The 20919-nt window shown below is 35.5% G+C and overlaps 1 protein-coding gene across 1 annotated transcript in view; it reads left to right on the forward strand.

Moving 5' to 3' along the window:
- Positions 1-20919, forward strand: part of LOC150076854 (poly(A) polymerase type 3-like) — a 341061-nt gene that overhangs the window by 71630 nt on the left and 248512 nt on the right. Inside the window, exons 2-3 of the mRNA XM_090386405.1 lie at positions 3579-3788; positions 15304-15370. Of these exons, the coding sequence (XP_090242531.1) occupies positions 3579-3788; positions 15304-15370 (277 nt within the window). The remainder of the gene's footprint in view (positions 1-3578; positions 3789-15303; positions 15371-20919) is intronic.

Here is a 20919-nt window from a genome sequence, read left to right on the forward strand (position 1 = left end):
TAAATCCAATATCCATACACTGTGATCACTACTGTCTAATAGTTCTTTTTTCTGCCGATTCTTAATGCGTTAAGAGTTGCTGCTAATAATCCAATCAGGAATATTGTTTTCTCTCATTGTTTCTCTAAAATGCTGTAGAAAACAGTTGTCCAATAAATCCACAAAAGTTCTTTGGTGACCAGCTCACAAGTTTCTTCAGTATCTGGAAAGTTAAAATCCCCCATTATAAGACAGTCTGAATTACTATCCCACTCTATTTGTCTATATAGTTGTTCATTATATTCATCACAGTCATTAGGCCTATGACACATTCCTGTTCTCATTTTTGTTTTCCCAGTTATGTCATATTAAACTGACTGAACATTGCACTAACCACCCAGTTCATCCAGATGCACTGCCTTAGATTTCATGTCAAGGGTGGCGAACCTATGGCACGAATGCCCAAAGCGGCATGCTGAATTCAGAACGTCCAAAAACAATTTCAAACTTTGAAACAACATCACTCCCGGAATCACCTCGAGTCGTGATCTGTGCACGCCCTTAGGCCCTTCTCCCCCCAGTTCCAAACATGTACTGCAAACAGTCAGCATCAATTCGTTGTTCAACTCTAATACCTTGTGTTTGGAGCTTTTATAATGAAAAGAAAAAGTGTCTTCTAGCTCACTTAATACTGATACTGTAGTGACAACTGACACATGATGCCACCCTGAAGAAGGCAAGAAGAATTTCATTACTCTGAATATAGCAGGAGGATAGTTAAGGGTGATTGGTCGGTAGTGATGCCTCTTATGGAATACTCTCAGTGACTAGATGATATTTCTAGAGTCTGATGATGATCTAGTCAAGGCAAATGTTTAGTCTGTGTGGTACGCTGTCATTAGTTGTTACCGAAAGATGATAGTGGATGGTACATTCTAGGCCAGATCTCTGTGTGGGGGATTATAAAAATCAGTTTAGGCAATGTTATGGGTGACTATTATACCACTTGCTGGAAATAATGGATTGCTGTATGCCAAGTTGCTTTGATTTCTGACCCAACTAGATGATTATTATATTTCTAGCATGTCAGAGGGTAGAACAAGAGGCCCAAATATCCTTGATCTGGTTTTGGTCGGTATCAAGGATATGACAGTGCAGGAAATGCTAGTGGGCAATAACTACAATATTATGCAAGTTGGTTAATGTTTGCAGTGCATTATGTTTCAGACACATTTGATTTTTATTTCTTAAAGTAACAGAATTTTTTTTCCTGTGATTAATAAAGCAAAAAGTAAACTTGTTACCAGTTAATTACTAATTAATTAAAAAATAGAGTGGTCCATAAGTAAGGAAACATGTTTAACCACAGATAACAACACCATTTTAAATATATATTTTAATAATGCTAGCACAGTAGAAAAGGCCCACTTAAACACTTAAGTGTATTTTTATTATTTTTCTCCCAAACTTAAGCGTATTTTTCATTGAATTTCATGGAAAATTTGAGCTAATTGTGATTTCATAGCCCACCCCACCTTCCTAGAAAAACAATCATAAATTTAGAGCAGCAACCCTGATCCTTTTGAAGATTTCAGGACTATGCTACTCTTATTTAGGTTATTCTTTGGGACCTTTATGACCAAATTATGTTAACAGAACAGGTTAACCTGTTCTGTTGACATAATTTGGTACAAAGATCCCTTCCCATTTCTATGGGAAACAGGAAATGAAATGTGTAACTGTAGGCACAGCCCTTGCCAAATGATGAAAGTCAATGACAGGATCTGTCAATATTACCTGAATTGCTACTACAAACAGTCAAGCTACAACAGATGTTCTGACCACAAAATTGAACACAGGTCCTGAAGTAACTATTTCAACTAAAATATTGCATCATATTATTGTTATTTGATTTTTAGAAGCATTAGCAACTAAGGCCATATTGCTCCTGGGATATGCGGTGGTCATTCCCTGACCTTTCCGCCTCCTCCGTATTTGGTGGTCACGGGCTCGAACCTCGGTCTAATCAAGAAGTGTGTGCTACACACTGCTGCTCCTGCCCACCTGGCTCCGGAGGCGCCATTGCATCATAAACAAGGAATTCACAGAATTGTACATTCAGAAACCTCTAATCTCACAGATTTTGGAATTTTGACCAATGGTAGAAAGTTGTCTGGTCTGACAGATCAAATTTATGCTATTTCATGCTGATCATAGGGCCAAAATTTGGAGAAAATTACATGAAAGTTACCACTGTGATTCTAGCAGGTGGTGGCCCTGTAATGATTGGGAGTGCTATATATTTAGAAGGCCAGTATATCCAGTACAGCTACATAGTTATGTGCTTCCCAAACATACCTGGACCTGTGTACTGTACATTATTCAATCCAAAAAAAAAAGTTCTTAAATAGTTCAAAGAGCATGACAATGAATTCCAACACTGTTCAGGTAAGGCATTATGTTGTCTTCTGATCTCAATCCTATTAATGTGTGGAATATCCTGGAGAGAAAATCGGTCAGGTGGTAAACTTGTCTATTTCAGTATTTGACTTGGAAGAATAGTCCTGAATCTTCTGAACAATGTTCAACCTCTTATTGTTCATTGCTGCACCATATGGCAGCAGTTTCCAAAGCTCAGGGAAGTTCAATGAATTATTAGCTGCTATTCTTGAATTTTTTTTAGGTACTGTATATCACTACCATTAATAAATTTTGGCAGTAATTAATTATCATCAGCACTCTAATGAGATAAATCTTATGGATGACTGATGGAGCTTTTCACATATGAAAAACAAATACTTATAACCAACAAGATTTAGCTTTTGTTATGTAATAATATGAAAATGAAGCATTCAATCAAGCAGAGTTTCTTCTTTTGACATACAGTGCATATGATGAATAGTATTTATTATGAATTTGTAATTGGTTCCATTTTAATCATTTTTTGCTGCATAAAATGTATATTATAAATTAAAACATTGTAAAAATGTTAAGTGTGTGTATGTGTCAAACCTTAGCCAAAAGTGAAATTGTTTCTAATGTAGAGTTTGAGAAATTGAATTATCATGCAATTAATATATGGAATTTTTGGCCAATTTTCTCCATTTTAAGGATATATTTCAACATAAGATATATTATTGTGTAACCTTATGACTGCCACTCTATTGGCAGTGGAGAAGTATGCTGATTTGATTTGGGATGCCATTGCAAGTTTCTACTGGTAATGATTATATGAATTTGCATTTGCAGAAGCTACTCAAGCAGTACTGCTATTAAGCAGTACTGGCTTGAGATATAGATATTATCGTGGAGTATAAAAATTACATCTAAAAATAATAAAATTACCTTGATTTTTAATTACTGTAATAATTTTTTTATTATTTTATGTGATTTCCTCTTATTTTAATTCTGACATGTAGATCTGGAACAGATTTGCTGATCTCTGATGATAAATGAATCACCCATGCAGGGTAGTACCATTTGAGAGTCATCAAAGTTTCCATTTTATTTCACTAAATTTTCATACTAGTATTTGAGCATCTTAAGTCTTTTAATATATAGTAAAAGAATTTCAGCTTATAAATATATATAATTTATAGTTTGCATGGGAACAATATAATGGGCAGAGGTTTAAGCGCCAGCAATAGTAGTGAGCAGCAACAGCAACAAGTACCAAAAAAGACATTAGGTGTTACCTCACCTATCAGTACTGCTCCTCCTAAACCTGTTGATCTGCTGAGAACTAAGGAACTGGAAGAGGTGCTGAAACAGTATGGCCTGTTTGAATCAGATGAGGAGCTTACTCACAGGTATTAATTTTTTTTAAGAAATTGAATTTATTAATAAAGATTAATACGAAATTTTTAGAAATCTTCAAGTATCGTGTTAATAGACTAGAAAGAATAGCGAAAGCTTAAAAAGCGGTACTCACCTTGAAATTAATCTGTGATGGTTTACTTAGGTAGCATGGTTAATGTTTAAGTTGAATGGTTAAATTGAAAAATTAAAAGGGAGGGAAGTAGGTAAAAGTTGACTGAGTTAAATGAGCGCAAGGAAACAGAAGTGTACACATCCAATCCTTGGTTGTCATTGAAATAAAAGAAAGAAGAATAATTAAAAAAAACTATGTAAGTGAATCCGGTGAAGCCAATAGTCTTTACGAGGACTTTCGTTAGTTAAAGAACGTCTTCAGTTGGCAATGTGTGGGGAGAGAACACGCATGGTATTTTAAGAATAAAAAATTATACTCTCGTGATGCCTTTTTTGACATGTGGGAACTTTAATCTTGAGAGGTTCCAAATTGGGGAAAGATTGAAAGGGAGTTTAGAATTTAGAATTTTGAGGTTAGAGTGGTGCTTGTACCATTCGATAACTAGAGCTTCATATTGAAGTATTCTGTAGCTGGATTTTAGTTTAATGATGGAAATGGCAGAATCGATGAGCAGGTTGTGGTTGTGAGTCTGGGCATGAGTTGTAAGTTCTGTGACAGATTGGTTAGACGTGAGACTATGGAAATGGTAGTATGCACAGGTGTTGGATGTTTTTGATGAGCCAAATTTGGTAGTGGTACTTCCGATATAACATGTGTTGCAGTTTGGTTGACAATTAATGAGGTATATAATATTATTAAGGTCGTTTGTAGAATATTTGTATGTGTCTTTATAGGTGCTGAAGAAGGATCCTAATTTGTTGTAGGTGGAAAAAACAGGGGAGATATCAGTGTTGTTAAATAGGCGTCGGAACTGTCCTGCTAGTTCATTGTGGTAAGGGAGGACTATGCGGATGTTAGTTTTATTTTTGTCTTTGCTTGGGATGTTGGATTTAATTTTATTTTTAGCGTTAAGGATTGTATTTAAAATGAGTTGGTGGGGGTAACCTCTGGATATAAATTTGTCGGTAATATACTGTATTTCATTGTGAAGGTCGGTGAGTGAGGAACTGTACTTTAGTGCATTGTGAATTTGGTTATATAAAACTGCCTTTTTAGTGTTTAGAGGGTGATGAGAAGCAAAATGTAAGTATTTACCGGTGTTTGTATTTTTCCTGAAAATTTTCGTATTTAATTTTGTGCCTGTTATATAGATAGTGAGATTAAGGAAATTTATCTGATTGTTCTGTCCAATTTCAAGGGTGAATTTAAGTCTATCATGTACAGAGTTAGAGTTAAGTTTTACGAAGAGGTTATTAATAATGGATCTGTTGCCTATTACAAGAATGTCGTCGGCATAGCGGATGTATAATTTTAGTTCAGGGGGAAAGGGATGTAGAATTTGGCTTTCAATGGTGGCTAGGTAGATTTCGGACAATGGGGCCAAAATCCGTAGTCCCATTGGTAAGCCATATATTTGTTGGAAGATTTTTTCGTTGAATCTAAAAAATCTTGCTTCTAATAGAAGGGTGGTGAGTTCAAGGATATGGTCTATAGAAAGGGAGGTACGTTTTGTTAAGGTATCGTCTGTTTCTAAGAACTTGCGTAAGGCTTGTAAAGTAAATGGAATATGGACATTTGTGTAAAGAGAAGTAACGTCATAGGAAGCTAGGATGTTTGTATCAGATATTGTAATATTATTAATTTTTTGAAAAGCTTGATTGGTGTCAAAAAATTTAAAAAAAAAAATTAATAATATCACAATATCCGATACAAACATCCTAGCTTCCTATGACGTTACTTCTCTTTACACAAATGTCCATATTCCATTTACTTGACAAGCCTTACGCAAGTTCTTAGAAACAGACGATACCTTAACAAAACGTACCTCCCTTTCTATAGACCATATCCTTGAACTCACCACCCTTCTATTAGAAGCAAGATTTTTTAGATTCAACGAAAAAATCTTCCAACAAATATATGGCTTACCAGTGGGACTAGGGATTTCGGCCCCATTGTCCGAAATCTACCTAGCCGCCATTGAAAGCCAAATTCTACACCCCTTTCCCCCTGAACTAAAATTATACATGCGCTATGCCGACAACATTCTTGTAGTAGGCAACAGATCCATTATTAATAACCTCTTCGTAAAACTTAACTCTGTACATGATAGACTTAAATTCACCCTTGAAATTGGACAGAACAATCAGATAAATTTCCTTAATCTCACTATCTATATAACAGGCACAAAATTAAATACGAAAATTTTCAGGAAAAATACAAACACCCACCGGTAAATACTTACATTTTGCTTCTCATCACCCTCTAAACACTAAAAAGGCAGTTTTATATAACCAAATTCACAATGCACTAAAGTACAGTTCCTCACCCACCGACCTTCACAATGAAATACAGTATATTACCGACAAATTTATATCCAGAGGTTACCCCCACCAATTGCATTTTAAATACAATCCTTAACGCTAAAAATAAAATTAAATCTAACATCCCAACCAAAGACAAAAATAAAACTAACATCCGCATAGTCCTCCCTTACCACAATGAACTAGCAGGACAGTTCCGACGCCTATTTAACAACACTGATATCTCCCTTGTTTTTTCCACCTACAACAAATTAGGATCCTTCTTCAGCACCTATAAAGACACATACAAATATTCTACAAACGACCTTGATATTATATACCTCATTAATTGTCAACCAAACTGCAACACATGTTATGTCAGAAGTACCACTACCAAATTTGGCTCATCAAAAACATCCAACACCCATGCATACTACCATTTCCATAGTCTCACGTCTAACCAATCTGTCACAGAACTTACAACTCATGCCCAGACTCATAACCACAACCCGCTCATCGATTCTGCCATTTCCATCATTAAACTAAAATCCAGCTACAGAATACTTCAATATGAAGCTCTAGTTATCGAATGGTACAAGCACCACTCTAATCTCAAAATTCTAAATTCTAAACTCCCCTTCAATCTTTGCCCAATTTGGAACCTCTCGAGATTAAAGTTCGCACATGTCAAAAAAGGCATCACGGGAGTATCATTTTTTATTCTTAAAATACCATGCGCGTTCTCTCCGCACACATTGCCAACTGAAGACATTCTTTAACTAACGAAAGTCCTCGTAAAGACTATTGGCTTCACCGGATTCACTTACATAGTTTTTAATTATTCTTCTTTCTTTTATTTCGATGACAACCAAGGATTGGATGTGTACACTTCTGTTTCCTTGCGCCCATTTAACTCAGTCAACTTTTACCTACTTCCCTCCCATTTAATTTTTCAATTTAACCATTCAACTTAAACATTAACCACGCTACCTAAGTAAACCATCGCCGATTAATTTCAAGGTGAGTACCGCTTTTTAAGCTTTCGCTATTCTTTCTAATAAAGATTAACTAATTTTTTCTTGCATAATTTCTTATTCTGTTACTTTTTTTCTGAAATTTTATATAACTGTGAATCAGTTATTACCATTTAGGATTAGTAGTGGCATATGATGCAAGAAAGCAAGCTTATACAGTATCAGCTAAACAAAAAAGAAAAAGAAAAAAAAAAAGAACACTTATCCATTCGTTCCAAAAGTTTGTCCAGTTCTTCCTTGAATTTATTTAAGCTATCAACTGCCACAATGACATATGCAAGTTTATTCCAGCAATCAACTACTCACTGGCTAAAGGGAAATTTCTGCACATCTATTCTGTAACTGCCTTTCTTCAATTTGAACTTATGCCCTATCAAGTGTGTAATCTGAGCAAGAGGAAGAATCCCATCGGCATTGAACTTGCTCAAACCATTGAAAGCCTTATACACCTCAATCAGATCACTTCGTAGGTGCCTAGTTTCCAGACACTGCAATTACCAAGCTGTTCTTGGTAAGAGCAATCCTTTCTTCCCCTCGCCAGTCTCATTGCCCTTCTCTGTATCCATTCCAGCAGCTCTACATCTTTCCTAAAATTATGCCTCCAGACCTCTCTGCAGTACTCAAGGTGTGGCCTGACCATTGTTTTATAAAAGGGGACAATCGCCTCCTTATCCCTGCTAGCAAAATTTTTGTATATCATTGACTAGAACACCCCATGAGCTCCTCTAGTATACTGTCTGCACTGCTCAGAAAACTTCATATCCAACTGCATAGTTATCCATAGGTCTTTTTCATTCTCCACTACCCTGAGTGTAGTACTGCACAGTTGGTACATTACTCTGGGGTAACTTCTACCCATATGCAGTACTTTGCATTTGTCAGTGTTAAACATCAGTTGCCACCTCTCAGTCCATCTGTTGCAAATTTTCAAGATCCTGTTGCAGGAGGGTACTGTCATTAACAACCCTGCCAACCTTCGTATCATCTGCAAACTTGGACATTAAACTTGATATACCTTCATCAATGTCATCGATAAATATAGAAAACAATAGGCACAACATAGAACTCCGGAGGACTCCACTAATAACATTAGTCCACAATGAGCATTGTCCATTGATTACCACTCTGTCGTCTCCTGCTCAACCATCCCTTTATCCATAGCAACTTTTCCCTAATGCCACACTGCTCCAATTTGTAGAGCAGTCTTTTATGTGCAACGGTATCATAAGCTCTCCTGAAATCCAAGTATGTGATATCAAAATTATTTTTTGCATCCAGTTCCTTTGTGACCACATCGTAGTATCCAGTCAAATTGATCAGGCAAGATTTCCCTTTAACAAACCCATGCTGTGTCTGAACTACAATTGCAGCCTTGTCTAGTTGATCCTGCATTGCTTCTTTAACCGGCAACTCCATTGCTTTCCCCGGAACAGAAATTAAACCAACAGGTCTGTAATTACTCTTATAACCCTTTGATCCCCCTTTATGAATTAAGGTTACATTTGCACTTCTCCAGTCTGTGGTTACCTCCACTGAATCCGAAGTTGCTCTCATAATTATGGCTAAGGGTTTTCTTACTTTCTTTGCTGCCTCCTTTTATATAATTGGATAGATCTTGTCCACCCCAGTGCCTTATGTTTAACTTCAGTTTCTCCTCCAATTTGCTCTAAGTTATTACAAAATCAATTAGCTCCCTATTAGAGTTTGATAAACTTCTGGCCTCCACTTCTCTACAGAATTCCTCATGTGAGAATGTACACACAAAATTCTCATTTAGTTTGTCAGCTACCTGAGCAGTATCATCAACAGTTGGATCATATCATGTAGATCAATCTGATTCATCCACATCCTTCTACAGTTTACATAAGTAAAAAAGTCTTTGCTGTTTTTCTTTGCATCCTTTGTCAAAGATTTCTTTTAATCTCTTTTCTTCTGCCTAACCTCCTTTGTGACTTGATTACAGACTAGCTTATATCTACTGTAGTCTTCTGTGTCCCCTGATTTGTATGCACCACCATGGATTTTTCTATCTCCCACGAGTCTCATTAAATGATTATTATATTTCTAGCATCCATCTGACAACCATTTAGGCCTAAACCTTGAACAATATTTATTTGTTGGTATGAAAAGACTAGTAACTTCCTTGAATGCTTCCCATTTAAAATTTGCTGTTGGTAACATCATCAGTTGGTCCCACTGTATAGAATTAAAAACTGTCTGTGGCCAGTGTAGTCATCTTTACAAAAACAAATACCATCTCTTTAACCCTGATAGTAGTTGCATCTTTGAGTAAATCCCACATCAGTACATTGTGTTTTTTTTTTGTGAAAACCCCAAACAGAAGAGGTATTAGAACCATTAGTACTTAGTACGCTGCGTGGGTTTCCGGTTGAGAGGATGAAAGAAGATATTTGTTGACATTAGTATGTTGACATATATACAAAGCAAGGTTGTTCTATAAAATGGCATTTTTGAATGAATAAATGAAGACGAAAAGTTGCTTCTGTGAGTTTGAAGACGGACAGTAAATGGATGTTGGCTGCACATATTCAGACTGTTTTTAAAGAGAGAGTGGGAATTATAGTAGCCAGTTCAGAAGAACAGTGCCCATGGAAGTATCTGTAGAAAAAGCATGTAGCAGAAACAGTATGTCTATGGGACAGAGTGGAGAGACTGTTAGAGATGAGTCATTAATTAACCTAACTGCCCTCTTCTGAATGGAATCTAGAAGCCTGAGAGGTTTTGGGAGCACTGCCCCAGATGTGAGAACAATATTCCATGGTATTTGTACAGAGGGAACAGCTGTTTGGAAGAAAAGTAACTCTGAGAGCGAAAGAGAAAACCAAGTTTTTTAGATGCAGAGGAAGCGATATTTGTGATGTGCTTGTGCCAAGAGAGATTAGAAGTCAGGGTAATCTCCAAAAGAGATGTATCATCTTTCCTAATAATTGGAGTGTCACCAAAGATAAGCATATGAGCAGAAGAATCCTTTTTTTGAGATATAAGACAGGACTGAGTTTTAGAAGGATTGAAATCAACTAAGTTGTCTTTGTCCCACTGGAGAATTACCTGGAGATCACTGTTTAAACAATTGGTAGCAGATATTCGAGTTTGAAGCTCATTGAGCAGGGCAAGGTTTCTCAAACTGGAAATTGGAATGCAATGTTCTGTCATCAGCAATACCATGGATAGGATTTGCGGTCAATGGAAGAAGGTCATTAATATACAAGAGGAAAAGAGTGGGGGAAAGAACTGAACCTTGAGGGACACCAGCATTAGTGGAGAAGTTAGAAGACAGAGTCATCTACCATCACCCCCAGTGTGCAGTCAGAGAGAACTGGATAACCAGTTACAAAAAACAGTTGGCAAACCATAAGATCTTGTTTAGAAGACCTTTATGCCAAACACGATCGAAAGCGTTTGAGATGTCGAGAGCAACAGCTTGTGTTTCACTGAACTTTCCATTGAATTTTTCCATAAATGGGTAACATAAGCCAGAATATCAGCAGTGGATCGACACTGATGGAATCCATACTGGCGATTGTTAATCATACAGAAGGTTTCTAGATAGTTTAAGGGTTGGCAGTTAATTGATTTCTCCATTACTTTAGAAAGCGTAGAAGTAATTTCAACGGGACGATAATTGGATGGGAGGGATTTGTCACCCTTTTTAAGAACTGGCTGGATATGTGCAAATTTCCAAGCAGAGGGAAAAACACCTTTGGAATAAGAAAGTGAAAAAAGGTGGCAAAGAACAGGAGTTAAGTTCAGGAGCACAGGTTTTGAGAACAAGTGGAGAAATACTATCAGGACCTGGAGCTTTCTTAGCATCAAGATTCGTCAAAATCCTTTTGATGGAAGACCACAGGAGGCATTGGATGGGGTGTGTTGGGAATGGTGGGAGGTGTCTTTCCAAGATTATTAATACGAGTTGGAAGAAAAATGGGATGCTATCAGGTCAGCTTTATCCTTGGCTGAAGTGACAATAGAACCATCTGGTTTTGATAGAGGTGTGAGCAGAGATGGGCAGATTTGCAGCCAATATCTTTGGCAAGAGACCAGAATGCTCAGCTACCATTGGGGCAAGAAGCTAATATACTATCCTTAGCTTGTTTAAAATCTAGTTTGGACAGATTAATAACTGCTTTACAGTCGTTGCGAGTTATGGTGTAGGCAGAAAATGAAAGTGAGGAATTGGAAACAAGCCAATTACGATATGTAAAATTCTTCTCTTGAACAGTCTTAGCACATTTATTGGAAGATCAAGGTTTAGATAAAGGATGAGATTTTAAAGGGGAATGTGGAATAAAGGATTCCATTCCTACACAAATGTTGATATCAGAAGTTTTAAACAGTAATCCGACCAGGGAAAAGAAGAAAAGAAATCTTGCAGGTCATCCCATTTTGCATTCTTGTAATGCCAAACAACATGAGATTGGGAATAGCCATGAGATAAAGGCTCCATTGGAGAAGAGACAATCACCAAGTTGTGATCTAAGGTGCCTAAAGGACCACTTAGTTCAACCGTGTACCTTTATTTACTTATTACATGATGACTCCTACCAGTTTTAGGAATCCTCAGCACCTTGCTTTCCAGGCTGCTGCTCATTCCATTAGAAGAAGTGCAAGACTCACTTTGACCTGTGCCTGTGGCTATCGTTAATCTATTAGTCTTATAGTAGGTTTATATAAATATCACCAACATTAGGGTACATATAGTTTATAGCAACTGAGTATCTCAAAGTATTATGTACTAACCCTCATTCATAATAATAAAGAATTGGGGGAAACACATCTCTCACTCCCCATTTTTGTGGGCGCCTCCGTAGCCAGGTGGGAAGGAGCAGCAGTGCGTAGCACATGCTTCTTGATTAGACCGGAGTTCGAGCCCGTGACCACCAAATACGGAGGATGCGGAAAGGTCAGGGCAATGACCACCGCATATCCCGGAGCAATATGGCCTTAGTTGCTAATGCTTCTAAAAAAATAAATAAATAAATAACCCATTTTTGTACACATGATTTGCTGTGTACATGAAACATACGTTGAAAAATAGCTGTGCAAAATTGGATCCAGTTTTATTTTTTAAAAGAGAGAATTATGTTCCAGGCACCAATGTCACTAAGTCACATAAATTAAAATAAATGTATAATTACTCAACACAGTAATATATACAAACATTTGAGAGTTCTCATTGATGAAGGATGTACTGTATTCACTAACACAACCTGGTTCAGCATGTTATGGTACTCTTAATTTATCCTATGAAAACAGAATGCATACTAACAGAAAACCCGGTGTTCAATTGCTAACTGATACAAACGTCTGTAGCTTTATATGACTCCCTAATCTGTAAGTTATATGAAGGCTGTGGTATTGGGAGGCAGAGAAAGACACTGAAATTGCCATCATTGCTTGATTAAATTTCAGCAGAAAGATGTGTGTGCAGGTGCATTATCGAAAAGTAATAGTGCCTTGGTACTTTCATTGCATTTAATTCTTCTATTTCAATGGGTTTACTTTTTTTACAAATTGATAATGAAACCATTCTGAAGGAGATATTGATTTGAAGAGAACTATAATAAAAGTAAAAGCAGTAGGGAGAGTTTCTAAATGAGAATGATGCTGCTGTAGCATTGGAAAACACTGCATTTACTAATGCGAGGAAATTCAGCTTTCAAACTTGCTAATGTTGGCAAACTGACATGATTGGTTCGTACCCCTGTCACAGCAGGAAACTAGTAAAAATGTATTCAGCATGTAATTAAACTGGAAAATTCATATTCAGAAACTGATGGTCTTGTTGAAAAACAAATTGAATCACTGTTGAATTGAATCCTAAAAACAAATTCTTTTGGGGATTCTTTTATCTATAATGCCTATAAAAACTAAAGGTTAATTTCACCAAAAGTATTCTTAAAGAATGTTTTGTAATATAAAGGTTGATTAAAGGACATTGTTATAAAATTAATAAACAGTTTTATTATGCCAAAACTAAAAAAAAAATTCAAGTCGGTTCAGGAAATCAAGAAAGCCGGTGTTTTTCTTTCCCATGAATAATTAGTTTCTTATTAATATTTATTGCCTGAAGGTAGTTTGTTATTTTAGATATGCCAATTTTATGAACACAGTGTTTCAAGAGATTATGCAGTATAGCTATAAAAAAATTATTTTTACCTTCCTTATTAATGACTAATGAGTCATTGTATAAATTTCTCGAGAAACTACACATTTCTTCTGCAGCCTTTATGCATTCCTCTACCAAATACAGAACAATAGTGTGTGGTCAAATATCTGAACAAGAAAAGAAAAAAAATTGCATCCCTCCAACAAAATATTGTATGAGTGCTGTTTTTTTTTTCATAGTCAGCTCAAACACTGATCTCTGCTAAATTGTGACCAATCACCCTGCTGGGTTATGACAATAAGAATCACCAATCACCCTGCTGGGTTATGACAATAGAACTATCTGTAAACTTAAAACACATTGATTTGATTTTGTATTGGTCATTGCCAATATTTATTCTGAAGTTGTGCTCTTTAAACTTATGTATTTGAATTATATTATTAGTATCTGTCACTGCTCATTCAACTATTGTAAATTTTTATTTTTATGTACTTATTTTTTGTGTTGTTGTTCTTCTCGTTTAATGTTTAGCTGTCAGTTTATAGAATAATTTATGTTACTTTACTCTGTTTATGATCCACATATGCTTTTCTGACTTCTGCCACTATAGAGCAGGTTCACATTGGAGAATGTAATTTCCGAATCACTAAATGAATATTTATTTATTTATGTACCATTATTCGTCTCAGATATATACAGTACAAAGAGATCTAACTGTTCAGAATGCTGTAACTGAGCATTAGTATTAGATAACAAAAAAAAAAAAAAAAAAGAATAAAATTAAAATGTTATTGTTTATTCCTTATGTCATTTTAAATTTGAATAAAACTCCACATCTAGTTATCTGAAAGAATTTAGGGCTTAAGTTCAGTTTTATCCTTTGTACACCAGCTGCTAAGCTCTTAATTATTTTTGATAAAACTGCATCTCTGGTGGGGGGGGGGAGTTCAAGAAAAGTTATATTTATATATTAAAAACATTATAGGATTTATTTGATTTGATAAAATTTTGTGTGATTTTTATATTTGTGCAGTATTCTTTAACATGTAAAACAATATTATAGTGTCATAGTTAATACCATTGCAAACTGTCGAATTTTTAAACCCATTTATTATCGAAAAAAATTCTTTTTATTTTTTTAATAGTAGGAAAACCCCTCATGAATTAATCAAAACCATAACACTACATCACTGCTCCATTGTCATTCTGGATTAAGGAGAATATAGCTAATTGGGCATAGTAGTCTGAAGCTGTATTTAACCTTAGAATAATAATGATAACCCTGTGGCCGTGACGAATAGGTTGCAACATAAACTATTTTGTACATATTATTATTGTTGTTGTTGTTGCAATAAAGATTCTCTTCATATTGATGTGTGGGTATGGATATATAAATTTTATGTATTAATGTTATTCTATAAAACATGTTTCAATAAGGATTTTTTCCTTGTGTTCTTGGTGTGTGGGTATACGACACTTTCAAGAATGGCAGGATAGTCATAAATTTATTCAGACAATACAGTACTGGCCTTTTTTCAGGCAAAGTTTTCATCCCCTAATGCATTTTTGTTAGCTAAATTCAGGTTGAGTTTCAGTGTCTGGAGTTTTATTCTGTTGTTATGACTATAGTTCCTTGTGTTGTTGAAGCTCAAATATGAATTTTTAAAACCCATCACTGAAATGATTGGCAGCTTTGTGGTCAAGTTACTGGTTAAAGTGCTATTCCATCCATGTGTGTGGAAGGAAGTAGCACTTTCATCAGTTAGTTCAATGAAGAAATGGGAGGCGTTGTTTTGTGAAATGTATTTCAGATTTATGTACATTACCATTCTAGGATTTAATAAATGTCTTTTGCTGGTGCATTATAGTGTCACAACATAAACCACTGAAATACTGATTATTAGTGATTTTTCATTTAATTATATTTTACAGAATGGAAGTTCTAAGCAAAATAAATCAGCTTGTAAAACAGTGGATTGTTGAAGTTAGCACAAGGAAGGTAAGGATTTTTACTTGTGAAATTAATGTTTATAGCAGTTAGCAAAATAAGATTGATGTGGAAGAAATACATTCTTAATTTTTTATTGTTGTTAATTGTATATGTTGTAAGTTGGTATTGATTTCTTACACATGAATAAAAATGGTAATACAGTCCCCCCCCCCCCCCTTCATAATTATATTGTTTAGTGTGACTGAAATTGAGGATAAGGAAATTAATGCTGTACTTAGGTTTTTTTTTTTTTTTTTTAATGAAAGTTGAATAATTTATTTTCTTCTGAGAGTTTTTTTATTTATTTAGCATACTTTTGTAACGAGAATATATGCCCTCAGCATTGAAAATTTAAAGTAAAATTAACATTTACTGGCACCAACAATGTCCAGAGGGAGAGTGAACCCCATTATTTCTAGTGCAACAGCGTGGCTTATGTGATGACCTAATGGAATATTACAGCATGGAAAGGAGCAGAATATTAACATTTGAATGATATATAGAACGGCTATGAGAGTTATCATATTGATCTGAAATAATCATAATTAGGCATAAATTTTGTTTTTAGTTATTATTTCTGTGTTGTTATTGGCAGTTTTTTTTTTTTTTTTTGTTGTTTTTGTTTTTGGGAGGATCTGTGTGTTATTTCTTGTTGAGGAATACAGGAATATAGGGCATTTTGGATCATTCAGCTGACATTTTCTCAGCATTCAGTGAAGATACATACTTCACAATAAAATTAGTGTCTCACACCAGTGTACACATAAAAGAAAAAGTTATATAAACTTTTATTTCTTAGTATTGTGCTGTTCTACAGAAGAGTTCATCCTGTAATAGAATTCAGTAGAGTTGTTGCCCAGAATACACGAGAGAAGGAGCTAAAGTTGATTAAGATCAGTGTGTGGAAAATATTACTTATTTCCAGCAACTGTGATGAAAGTTCCTGGCGCTTTGAGCTATTTCACTTGCAGAGCTAATGCTTGTTGAGAGCCCAGTTTCTTGAGCCAATGTTTGGTGCACATTATTATGCTGGTTTACATATATAAGCACCCAGTGTTTTAAGTTCTTTTTATAATGTTGTCACTCTGACTGTGTGACTTTTGGATGGACAAAACCTAGAGGAAACATTAAAATTATCAGTAAATTGTCATGTAATTTTTGGTAAATGGTCTTTCAGAAGCATGTTTATTTGCATATGTGTCAGAATCTGAATAATGGAAAATGAACCTATGGATTTCAGATAACATGTGTATTCTTTGTTCTGAGTTATAATTTAAGAGTAAGTTTTGAGAAAACAAAGAATATGGCTGTACTTAGAGTATAGATAGGCAATGTACTATAATTATATTCATGGAATTAATTAGTATTAAGATTGCATAATGATGGGAGAAAGTAAATCCATTCTGCATTTGCCAAGGTGTGTCCAGATTGTCTAGTTCCTCTTTGAATATTGCCAAACTTGTGGCCTTGGCTGCCCTTATAGGCACTTATTCCAACATTTCACAACTTGCTGCTTGAAGGTAACCTTCATAAGATGTCTGCTGTTACTGCCTAAGATTTTATTGTTGTGCCTTTCTAGTTCTCTTTTTTCATAAAATGAATGAGGGAGAAAATTTCTCCCTCATTCATTTTGTTATTCCCCAAATCTAAGAAATATGGTCTGTTATACTCTGCAGGCCTTATTTCTTAGCTGTTCTTCCTAGGGATACCATCACCACCCTCTCTCTCATGGCCAACCTCAGCCTCAAGTTGTGTTGTGGCATTGTAGGAATGCAAAATTGGATGATGCGTAATTTATATTATTCTTTTCCTTGTTTGAATTACTATTTTAAATCTTTTAATGCTAGTGTTTACTCAGATTGTCAGTAAAATTATTCTTATAGAGATGAAATCCTTTATTCAGCAATCCCCTCCAAGTTCTTCCCTTATATAAGCCTTGGTTTCCAGATAAATGTGTCAAGAGTTTTTGCTGCTTGTCTTTTCTTTCGGTACTTCCACGAGTACTGTTTTTCTGAATTGGACAGCTGTAATTCCCCGACTCGGTTTCAAACTAGTCCAAGCATGTGCTGCCAACAGTCAGAGTCCATTCACTGTCCACCTCCATACTCACAAATGCAACTTTATCTTTTCCTTATTTGTCCCGTGTACTTCTGTTTTCTGGAATACTTTCCCTTCACGTGTATTGCTGAAAATTGCAGAATCTATAGAAATCTAAGTCTAATGTTAACAAGCATCTTCTGCCTTCTCAATTTTCAGCCCATGCGTGGTTCTAAATACTGTAGGTTATAAAACTTTTTGTGCTTGGGGTTTTCATATATATATATTTATTATTTTTTTTTATCTAAATATATAAAAACGAAGAAGATATCACTTGACCTCTTTACTCAAGGACTGCCATTGCTGTACTTTGCTCTTTACATAATTTTTAACAGTAAGGTTGTTTGCCCTCATCTGCTTGCTCAAATTTTTGCATTTCTAAAGAACCACTAGACAAAACCTTTTATTTTTCTTTTCATTCAGATTATGATCACTTTATCCCCTTCTTTAAATTATTGAACTTTAATAATGTTATAGCTTTAGATCCCTTTGATTCTAATTCTCATATTCAGTCATATTTAGCTCCATAGTTTAATTTTTGATGTGAAACATTCTTAGGGGCACCTCAACCAAGTAAGTCTGCTTGCTCACAAAAAAATGCAACGGGGAAGTGGTCATCTGCAGTTTCTGCCAGAGGCGAATTACTGTTACGTGTATTGTTGCAATCATACTTCCTGCAGTTGCCATTTGATTGTAGCCATTCAGATGGCTACAATGAAATGGGTAATTAGGCTATTGGCTTGGATTTTGCTAACCCCTTCTATGCCAAGGATGTTTCACATAAAACCATTTCTGCATGTGCTTGGCACACGCACCATTTTTTCCCCCACTTACATTGCTTCATTATGAATTTCATAATATTTGTTATTGTGTGTTGTTTCTTCCCCCATATTTTTGGTTATTATTCTCTTCTCTTAATTATATTTTAGAGCATTCTTTTTTTGTTACTGTTTTTTTTTTTTTTTTTTTCTATCTTGAGATCATGAGTAGGCCTGACATAGTTGAGTTGTCAGGAGCAAGAGTGCAGTAGCAGTGGACTGTGGTGTTCAAGCCTGTGACTGCTAAATATGATTAACTATTGTATTTCATGATTTATTGTGAACTCCTCTGACCTGGTGGTTGTACTGGAGTATAAACAAGAACTGTTCAATTTGCTATATCAGGTAACTATTTTATATATTTTATTTAAAATTGGTATGAATATTTATGTTGTAATTTTAATTTTGGGCATGTATAATCTTTTAAATTTTACTGATTATTTGCTTTTTAAATAAATTAGATATAAATAAAAATATAAAAATAATAGCCTGGTTCTGAATCTGTTTGAAAATGTGTGGTCAAGGCTAAACGTTATTGTTTTCTGCCAAAATCCTAGCAATAAAAGGAGCTGATTCGGGCCATCATTTAGATTTAGTTCAGGATCCTCACACCTGAAGAATTATGACATTTGGTAGATTTTATGCCAAGACAGACTGAAGTTGTTTCAAAGGTTTCACAAACACCAAAATATTAAATATTAAATTTAACACCAAAATATTAAATATAAAGTTTTACTTTTAATTACTGACTTGGTTTTATGATCATTTAGATTTGTTTTGATAAATGTAATTTGTATTTATCTTGTTTTTTTTAAGTTCTTTTAAATAAATTGCAACTAATGGTAATTAATTTCAAATGAAATAAATTATAAATTGGAATTCCAAATGAAGGCAGTAAACATTTGATTATAAATGAATTAAGTGTATACATTTGTCATAATAGGTTCATCTTCATTATTTTGTAATAAAGAATATGAACATGATTTTGTCATATTTTTGAATGACATTTTATTTAATTTACTTTGTGTCGACTATGCTAATTTTCATACCCAGGGTTTGAAAACCTTTCTTAAAAAATAATTTTTATTATTTATTTATTTTTTTATTAATAACAAGATACACAACATTAACAATGTTGTGTATTTACAATGTATCTGAGAGCAGAATAACGAACAGCACAGCGTCGATAACAATAATAAGAAATAGTATGGTTGGATTTTTAAACTCCCTCATAATAATATAGTGACTAAAACTAAACAGAGGATTTATAACCCCTTTCAAATCTCAAGCACACTGAAAACAATCCTGTAAAAATGTTTTGCTTTTGAAAGCAAAACACTTTTACAGGATTGTTTTCAGTGAGCTTGAGATTTGAAAGGGGTTAGTTTTGTGTTAAGATCTTTCACATCCACATGTTTTTAACATGTTAAATGTTATTTTCCCCTGTTTCATATTTTGATCAATTAACTCTGTATATACAGGGTGTGTCAAAAATATTGGTACAAACATTTAGGGGAGGTAGGTAACATCTAAAGGAATGTGAATCGCATAGGAACCCACAACCGGAAACGTCACTGTAAGTCGGTAGACGACGCTGTTCATCAGTTCGCGAGAGGGAAAATTTCTGGTTTACTCATTGAAGCAGTAGTCAATGCCGCACGAAGAGCATGCATTGATATACGAACTGTGAGCTGGCAGATATGCACCTAGTGTATGGATTAGCAGAGGGCAATGGACGAGCCACTCAACGAATTTATGGAGAACGCTTCCCAGACAGACGTACTGGACCACCGTTTGTTTGCGCGTGTGCATCAAAATTTGTGCGATTATGTCATTTAGAGGTAACAGGAGTAGTGCGGGCAGGCCACGTTCGATGCGAACTCCCGCCATGGAAGAAAGTGTGTTGAATGCCATCCAGAATAATCCTACTACCAGCACACGTGCCGTTGCCTCTACCTTAGGAGTGTCTCGTTGCAGTGTACAGCGTGTCTGGCATGACGATTCCTTACACCCCTTTCATCTCCAAAGGGTTCAGTTACTACAGTTATCCCACAAGATCATCCTGCACGTGTGGCTTTTGTGCAGTGGTTTCTCCCAAGAAAGTGTTCAAGACTTATTTTCCTACCTATGTTTTGTTCACGGATGAGGCTTATTTCACTCGGGAAGGCTTATTCAATCAGCACAATGCTCATGTATGGGCTCACAACAACCCACACGGTGTGCATCCCCATGCAGCACAACATCACTTCGCAATAAATATGTGGGCAGGTATGGTCGGTGACTGCTTAGTTGGCCCATACCTGTTACCATCCTGCATGAACTCCACTAAATATCGGATCTTTCTTGAACAAGTTCTACCAGGGTTACTTGACGATGTTCCAGCAAATGTGAGACGCAACATTTGGTTTCAACATGACAGGGCACCTGCACATTATGGAAGGTGTGTTTGTGACCATTTGAACAGGTGTTTTGGGCGTCGATGGATTGGCCGTGGTGACCCGTTGCCTGGCCCCCATGCTCACCTGATTTATCGATCCTTGATTTCTTTCTGTGGGGGGCCCTCAAATCTATCGTGTATGAATTGCCTGTGGAGATGGAAATGAATCTCGTGGTGAGACTCGTCTGCGCTGCTGCTACTGTCAA

The sequence above is a fragment of the Mastigoproctus giganteus genome, chromosome 12, assembly GCF_048544385.1.
Source record: "Mastigoproctus giganteus isolate SK-2022 chromosome 12, ASM4854438v1, whole genome shotgun sequence".
NCBI classification, from domain to species: domain Eukaryota; kingdom Metazoa; phylum Arthropoda; class Arachnida; order Uropygi; family Thelyphonidae; genus Mastigoproctus; species Mastigoproctus giganteus.